This window comes from Poecilia latipinna, unplaced genomic scaffold (assembly GCF_001443285.1).
Source record: "Poecilia latipinna isolate Pla-1442-1.1 unplaced genomic scaffold, P_latipinna-1.0 Scaffold193, whole genome shotgun sequence".
Taxonomy (NCBI): Eukaryota; Metazoa; Chordata; class Actinopteri; order Cyprinodontiformes; family Poeciliidae; genus Poecilia; species Poecilia latipinna.
Genome location: NW_015112809.1, coordinates 42,336 through 51,161, shown reverse-complemented (window position 1 = coordinate 51,161; position 8,826 = coordinate 42,336). Strand labels below are relative to the sequence as shown.

The window sequence follows — 8,826 nt, the reverse complement described above, 5'->3', positions numbered from 1 at the left end:
CTGGACAGCTGCAGGAAAACACAGAGCCGAGAGCAGAGAGAAGATGACTGACTATTACAAAAGGAACTACAAAGTGAGCTGGGAAGACTTGAAATGTGAGCCAAAACTCAGATTCATAGAGAACAAAAGACAGGTGCATAGCATTCAGCTTCTATGCACCACAAATCTGGAACAAACTTCTAAGGGACTGTGTCCAAGTGAAACAGACAGGCTTCACGGTGGTGTGGACAGAAATGTGGACTGGTGAGAATTCACCTTAAATAGCTACAGATCGGCGATAAATACGGACTCTGCATCTTTACGCCTTCTTTAAACTGCAGCTGAGATTTTTTTTTTCTTTAAAAATGGATGCGATCCGAGCTAGAGAAGTAAAAACTTGATAATGAAACTTCCTCGTCTACTTTTCTACATCACGGCTTGTTATTCGTCCCCTTTTGTCTGTTTCCACACTCTAATTAAGCCACTAATAACTGCAATTTCTCTTAAAATGCCATGGCAGCAGTGAAGTGGTGGTGGAGTGGGGGGGGGGGAAGAGTGATGAAGCACAGCGTCTGAAGGACCTCCTAAGAACAGGCACAGCCATGGCAACAAGTGACCTGCAGCAAGCCGTTAAATGGCAACACGCCGCCATGACCGCTTCAGTCACATCAAACACACTGCTGCGTTTCTCTTGTTTTTCCCTTCTGTTTTTTTTTTCTTTACTTTCCCAGAAGCAATTTGTTCCAGGATTTTTAGTCGGGCATGCAGAATGGAGGTAATTTCAAAGAGAGCGATTACGGGCCGAATTGCTCTGATCCCTCGGGGGAAAGAGAAAACGCTCAGAAGCCGTCTGTTAAAGTGAGCGACTCTTATTGTGCGGTACGGACCGCCGCGGCTCAAGTGTGTATGTGTGTGTGTGTGTGTGTGTGCTACGGCTTGATGTGCCGAATGATTCAAGTCGGTGCGCTTCTGAACACATCTGCGAAGGAGAGGACATTTTTCAGACTCAAAAACAGTCTCTCACAGACGAGGTGAAATCGTTCTCGCTTTATTCATTACATTCACAATCCATCACCGCGAAGCTTTGGAGCTCTGATTGTCTCCTGGTTTTTCTTTTTGTTTTTTGTTTTTTTTTTCCAGAACCCCGTCATTCATTCACACTTTTTTCACCAAATCAGAAAATATATATATATATACGTATATCTTAATTCACAGATAAATCCTAGAAAACAGGAAATGGGGAGAAAGAAAAACAGTGTTCAGATCAAAGCTAAAATGGACGACCTGGTCAGCAGAATAACATGTTCTATAAAACCCTTCGCTTTTAGTCTGATTCCCTGTTTTACTAAACACAAACATATCCTGTTACCGAAGGTTCATATGAATAAAAATAAGAGTTGCTGATGGGAATGTGAAATTTTACTGTAGATATTTTTATAGTACTTTTCACATTTAAAAAAAAAAACAAAAAAAAAACAGAGGAACACAACATCATGACTATTACATGTTTCCACTAAAAAGAAAAGAAAAGAAAAAACAAGGGCTGCAAATGCTTCTTTCAGACAATAGAGCACTTATAGCAAATCACTTATAAAAGAATAACTAATACAGGAAAAAAAAAAACCTGACACATTTTTAATCTGAATCCTAGTTAGACAAGAAACATTTCCACACGTCGGCTTTGATCCGATTCATTTACCTTCATGTCTATATAAATTACGCTGGACAGATGGCAGAAAATCTGATTCAGTGGTTCAGCTTTAAACCCTTTACACAAATGATGCGATTACTCAAAACATCAGTTTCATACAAAACCCGAAGGACCCAAAATGTTCAAAATTACTTCAATTTCACATTATGAAATGACAATCTACAAAAAAACCCCCCCCAAAAAACAAAACATAAAATCATATTTTAATTGTAAAATGTACCTTTCCCCCAAAGCCAGTACACAATAAGTTAAGCTACCAACTTTATGGTTCGCTTTAAAAGGCTCATATCATAATTTTGACAACAAATCCAACAGGAAAGTAGCGATGATCAAGTTTCTAGATCAAACTGCAGCTCATAACATATTTATGTCATAATTTATCCACTTGGGGTAACAAAGCCACAGATTGGAGACCTAACAAACCAGCAACCCTGCCAGGGTTTAAAAGCAAATTCTGATTAGCCCAGTCGGCCTGTAATTTGCCGCAGTAGCAAATCCCCTTGTGTGATTGCAGAGAATTAAATTCTGGCCGTATTCAGACCTGCTCCAGCTCTGAACAACACTGGTTTGATGCACAAATGCATCATCTCACTTTTTTCTACAAGCTGTGTGACTAGATTAGTCTGCTTGTTATTTGTGAGCTGGACAGTGGTTGTGTAAAAAACATTACTCTTGTGAAAGGAAGCAGCTAAAAGTCTCAGTTATCTACACATAATCACTTAGTGTGCTTTTTTTTTTTAAGGGTTTGACCACGCTGCACTAACGTAGCTGTGTACTGAATAAACTGAGTGTTACACCACTCACACTCTGCAGGTCCCTCTGCAACTAGTTTTCACACAACATAGAGCTTGGTCCTACAAATTAACTTCAAGTTTACATCAACCACACTGGAATTTGGAAGGAAAGTCAGAAAAATGACTATCATTCATTTGGCTCAGACACTGAAAAAAAATTGTCGCTTCTCTTGTGTGAAGATACAAAGGAAACCTCGTTAAAACTACACATAGTTTTATATTTATGTTATTTGAGTAACTTTATACAAATAACACCCAATTGTAATTCATTTGTTTTCTGAACATGATGACTCTTGCCCATTAAAGTACAATAGTCTGTATTTCAAAGCTTAGTCCTGTTTCCAAATGTCTTCACAAGACTTAAGTGTTACACACACACCAACCTGTCACGTTTGAGTACTTTCAAAGCATCACGGTATATTTTATGATCCCAATGAATAGACGCAATTAGCACAACATGTTTTCACACAAACTCATTCAAATACAACAGAAAAATCACTATTAGCTGTTTTAAAAGGTAAGTCCTTGTCTGCATTTTCCACAAACATTTAAGAACATATGCAAAGATGAGATTATCCTATAATGCATCTTTGGTGGGGGTTTGTAAAATGAAACAGACCCATTGTCGCTCTATTACAGTGTTATGCACCTTCAAGAAATACAACATGTCTCTTCAAATGTAAAATTACTTCAAATAAAACAAACAAAAAACTATATGTATTGCAAAACTTTAAAAATTCAAGCTCAACTTGACTTTTAAATATTCACACCCTTCTGAAAACATAAATTATAATGCTTTGTTTATGTTCGTGTAACTGTTTGTGTGCTTTCTTTGTTATACGCCAAGTAATAGAGTCAAACAAAAAATGAAGTATCGGGTGATTGGGCTCGTTGGAGCTTCAGAAGTGATCCGTACAGAATGAATATTTCATATTGCTGCCCTACGTCTTCTTCCATCTGCACTGCCTTAAGAGGTTTGCAGCAGACACAATGATAATGCGATGGAAATGCAACCTTTCCTCACTACAAACAAAAGGCAAAAATACAACACAGCACTGGGAATACTAGATCCCTGATAATAAATAAGAGATAGTGTAGATTTAATGAACTCACACAAAATATGTTTTTTGCCCTGTTTACATAGGATTAAACCAGTGTGGTAATTTGCCCAAACACCTTTTGAGCTGTTTGTTCTGCGGCTGCATTGCATTTCTCAATGTTTAAATGCCTGTCCATTCCTTCATTTACAGCTAAGCCCAAAAATATTCCTACCAGCAAGTTCCTTTTGAAACTTTGGAGCTAGCCAGCCTGAGTCCCAACTCAAACCTGATGGAGAATCATTGGAGGAAGCTAAAGATTTGGGTGATGGCAAGGAGGCCTTCCGACCTGCAAGACTTGGAGATCATCACCGAAAGGAAACGGCCAAAATACCAGCGAGGGATCAACAACTTTAGGAAGGGTTTACTAACTGTCATACCAAAAAAAAAAAAAAAAAAGCTTCTATATTGTTTGATAACTTGTCATTGTGTAATTAATTTCTTATTATTTTCTAAGGTTGACACACCTATAACATTGTTACCTTCAATCTTTCATTTTTTTCATCAGAAACAAACTGCTTGTTGCGGGAATGAATCGTTTTGGGCTTAACTTTTTGTCCTCATAGCTTACAGTGTTTAAAAAAAACATCCACCACACAAACCTAAATGGCTCAAAGCTGGTTTCATGGTAGTACATATTAGTCTAATATTTCTTACAATCAAGTTTGCCATAATGACACAAACACACACACAACACCCACACACGGACTCCCCATACAGACTCCCCATACAGACTCAAAATACCAGCCACACTGTTGCTCCTCTTTCAACATGAGGCAGAGTCATTTCCCGACTCACATGTGCAACTCTTACGTAATCTCTAAAACAAGCTCCTTATAACTTAGCATTTAAGTTACATTAATGGCTCCTCTTGCCATGATGTAAATAAAATTACAGCTTAAATATGAGCAGACAACAGTTCAAGTGGATACGGTTCGACAGTTCACCGGCCGACCTGTCTTACCAGGCTTTAAGTCTACCTTCTCTCTTGATTTCCACTCCTATATTTCAGATCCAGTTCAGAATGAGCAGCTTTTCACTGGTCGAGCAATGAAAATGTACAAGTGTGTGACCTTAGAGCTTTTGCCATAGGCTGTCTTCACGTCTTCGCCCCACGTTGTTCATACGTAGGCTTCGGTTGGGGCAAAGATGTTCTGGCTTGATTGAAGAATCCATGGCTTTAATATCAAAAGATTATGAATCTTATTGCAATAGCAGCCATGTTCACACGTCAGTCTCCGCTGCTGAAGCCTTCACTTCCACAGGGCGCGTTTGAAAGACGAGGTGGCCAGTGGCATTTAGGGCAAAAGCAGATCTGAACAGCACTAAACCAAGACATTGGTGCTTCTGTGCAGATGTAGGGTATAACAGCAAGGGCGCCTGGCTGAGAAATGGAGAAAAGTATTCCAGGGGGAGGCAAGAGAGGTCAAAGGTTAAGGAGGCACAGATTTTACACTGTATCTGGGCTCTGTCTGTGTGAGTCATAACAATAATGGGTGGTCAAAACTCAGCATCCAGACATCTATGTAATGTCTGCGTGACTCTGCCATTTCTCTGGTCTCTCTCTTTGCTGCTTTAAGTTCTGGACTTTATAAATAAGAAAGGTTAAGAAGGTGAACTCGGTGTGGGTCTTCGAAAGCCTGACAGTTGATCCACAAGTGTCATTGTGTGTCCGAAGGACTTTAAGCAACATATATTCTAATTAGAAAGCAAGGAAACCAGAGCTGAAGAAAGAGAAAATAAAGGAAAGTAATCGGATACAGAACTAGTCTGGTGCACACAAAGTACACTCTGTGCCTTACAATGGAGCAGATTATTAGTACCTTGTCATTGGTTCCAGGACTTACATCAACTGGTTTCCTTCAACCACTTTCACCTGAATCCACAGAGTCTAGCTCCAGTTTAGTCCTTGCTTTTTGGTTTTCCATCACTTTTACTGTTCCACACACCAAAGGAGGAGAATGTGGTTGAAGTCCAGACGTGGTTAATCCTTTGTCTTTCATCAGTCATAATTAAAAAGGGTTTTCAGAGAGAAAAGGTGGCCCAGTTTACTTGCTTTCCTAAATACAAATTTGACTTCCACAGGGTTTCATGAACTGGCCATCGTAGTCTTTTTTGGATCAGGATGAGTCGAAGTGTGCAGTCTGCTGGGCTCTGATGAGATTTTCACATTTTGCTTGAGAATTAAAGCCCTAGCTTCGTAGTTCCTTCACTCTGCTTCGCGGTAGATTTGGACTCTGTTCCTGAATCTGGGCGCTGAGCAACAGAGGGCGCCGGTTGGCTGCGGTGGACCTGAGAATGCCGAGGCAGGGTTGTGCGCATGTGATGTTGGAGGGTGTGTGACTTTTGTGGAGGGCGACTCTGAAAACTTTGACGATGTCGCAAGGACTGGGAATGTAGAAGGATGCGCGTGTATGAGATCTCTGGCATGATGTACTTGAGGCAGTGCTCCTGTGCCTCATGGCTTATATTTACCGGGAGGTCGTAGCCGACGATGTCGACTTTGTCGCTTGGCTGCCAGGGACGGAGATCCTTGTTCTTGATCTCTGCAGCTGGGCGTGGAAGTGGCATTTTCCCACCAAAGCAACTTCTCATTAGCCTCTGTTGGGCCTGTCGAAGAAGTTGGACCTCCTTCGCCACACAGTCTAGACCCAAATCTGACAGTTTGAGCCAGAATGAAGCATTAAAGTACTCATAAAGGTACGCATCTATGGAATTCCAGGCACGGATCTTTTCAGGAAGACCTGGAGACAATCTCTTCTTGGAACTTTCCGTCCGCATGTTCAGCTTGACATACAGGATGTCCTCCAAATCCCAAGAGAGAAGATGGCGAAGAAGAATAAGTGATTCATCAAAGTATTCGGAAATCATTACTAGGGAGAACACTTTTTCAATCTCCGCAACAAAGTCATGTGCATAAGCCAAGTCTTTTGATGGACGATCTTTGTCTCCACCCAGGTCAAAGGTCAAGGTGTTGCGTGCGTACATGGACTCTACCTCTTGTGGCCTGTAGTACTGTGACGGCTCTGCCAAGAACGCTTCCAAAGAGCCATTCGGGACTCTCCTGAAGCTCATACAGTGTCGGCTGTAGTATGTAAACAAGGATTCAAACATGGAGGCTGGTTCTCTCAGGATTGTAATATATATTGTGTCATTTGGCATCAGGCGCTGCAATGCTGTCTTATTGAAGCGCATGTGGTTGGTGATCAGGTTTGGTCGCAGCGTGTGCAGATGGACGAAGTGAGAGGAGAAGGTACGTGGGTAACAGAACTGATGACCGCATGCTTGGACCGGCAACGCCACCATCAGGTTGTTGCGCTCTGCAAAACGAAACAGGATGTTCTGCATGGTGGTGCTGGCCGTTTTGTGGGTCTTCAGGAAGACAATGTGGGTGTGTTTCGGCTTTGTCCCTTGGGACTGGTGAGAGCAGCCAAAGCGGAAGGCCTCCATGTTCCTGAAGGAAAAGGAAATGCAATTAGTCTCAAAGCTAGCAATTCCAACCAAAAACAATTGACTTTGGAGACATAATTCCACAACAACTGGAGAGAATAAAAGAGAACAGCGAGGGTGTGAAAAAAAGTGCAAAAATAAGAAAAATAAGTCATTGTTGCTAGCTTTCTGCAATCCTGTTTAAAATTTTATGAAATCTTAAATTCTACAGTTCAGCATAAAAATTCACCTTTTCACCAAACACACTTGCAGGACAATTTTTAAAAAATCAGTGCAGTCATACTCTGTAGTTTCTTTATACCACAAAAATATATGATCACAGATTTTTAGATGTTATATGTTCAAAGTCATCGTTTGATGGCTGTTGAAGCAAAACCTATACTTCACACTTTAGCGACTGGCATAGAACGTTTTTAACATACGCTTTAACACAGGTAGCTGGTCTACATTGTTTATTTTTTATTTTTTCACATGTTGTTGGTTTGTTCTTCAGTCCTCACCAGGTGAAGTGGCCCCCATGGTGCAGCAGAAGACTGACAGTACAGATGACAATGAGGGCCAGAAATATCTTCTTCTGCCACTTCATTTGGCCTGTGGAAGAAAGGGAGGGCCAGTCAGAAGATTGACAACAAAAGCAAAGGAAGTGCAGGAGAGAGGTGAAAATTATAGCAAGTAGAGGTGATAATAAGGCAAACAACATGCCAAGTTTAAAAAGGTTGAGGCTAAAAATAGAAAGAGGACTGGGAAGAAAAGACCAAATTGGAAGAGAGACATAAACAGTCAGATACGCATTAGTTTAGCAGGAGTCATTAGCAGAAAAGTAATGTGATCTGGCTTTGTTTACTCAGCATTAATTTGCTGAATTATACCATAATTACATCCAAAAGCAATAATTGTCACATTTACTGTTATGACCTCTGGCCTCTTATCGGTCAGATCCTAGAACGATGGATCCATACACCCGGTTCCGAAGTCAAAGACTCGAGAGAACATGGATGGAGAAACTTTATGCCGCTTGATTTATGCAGCTGTAATGCTAAGACACCAATGGAACCTTGGAAGATATCCAAACCTTTCCTTACAGCCTTTCACCTGCATAACAATGACTAATGTTCTCTTCTTGATTACGCTGTCCTGCCACCATCATCGTCAGCTGATTACAGTAGCTCACCTTACATCTTGTGTATGGCACTGGGGTTCATACACTGTAAAAAAACCAAAAAAAAAAACCCTATAGAATTTACCCCCAAATAAACTCAGGTAAGAATTTACAACAATCTGGCTGGGTAAATTTAGCCAAATAATTTTTTCAGTAAAGATTATCTCAAGTCAACAGCTTTGAAATAGCAAAATCTACCCAACATTCCAGAGTACATTTTTATACTAATACCTTTAAAATTTGTGTAATAAAATTGCTTATTTGGTTTCATAAGTGTACCTAATAGTTAATCAAGTTAACCCCCAGAAATGGATTTCCAAACAATAAAAATCAGACCAACCTTCATTTAATGAACCACATGCTCAACAAATAAAGTACAAAATGTGTGCTCAATTTCAAGGAGCTTGAACTACGCCACATGTTAGTAAACAAAATAATTGTAAAGATAAATATCTCTTCAACAGTTTTTTTTTTCACACTGCTACCCAACAGGGCTGCAAAATCATTGGCAATCAAAAATCTAATTACCATTTGTCAGGTGCAACATGCTTTGGTTCGGCTTCCACACGGGACTCTTTTTCCCTTCTTTTTTGGAAGAAGTAATTCTTAGTTCTTCCTTTTAAGTTTTTATTTGGG

The 8,826-nt window shown here is 40.3% G+C and overlaps 1 protein-coding gene across 3 annotated transcripts in view; it reads right to left on the bottom strand.

Annotated features, from left to right (window-relative positions):
- Positions 1 to 1,011: 1,011 nt before the first annotated feature.
- Positions 1,012 to 8,826, bottom strand: part of gal3st3 (galactose-3-O-sulfotransferase 3) — a 45,052-nt gene continuing 37,237 nt past the window's right edge. For all 3 annotated transcript variants that reach the window (XM_015030788.1, XM_015030791.1, XM_015030789.1), the window contains 2 exons: positions 7,532 to 7,622; positions 1,012 to 7,035 (listed from right to left, as the gene is read on the bottom strand). In XM_015030788.1, the coding sequence (XP_014886274.1) occupies positions 5,766 to 7,035; positions 7,532 to 7,622 (1,361 nt within the window). In that variant the 3' untranslated portion in view covers positions 1,012 to 5,765. The remainder of the gene's footprint in view (positions 7,036 to 7,531; positions 7,623 to 8,826) is intronic.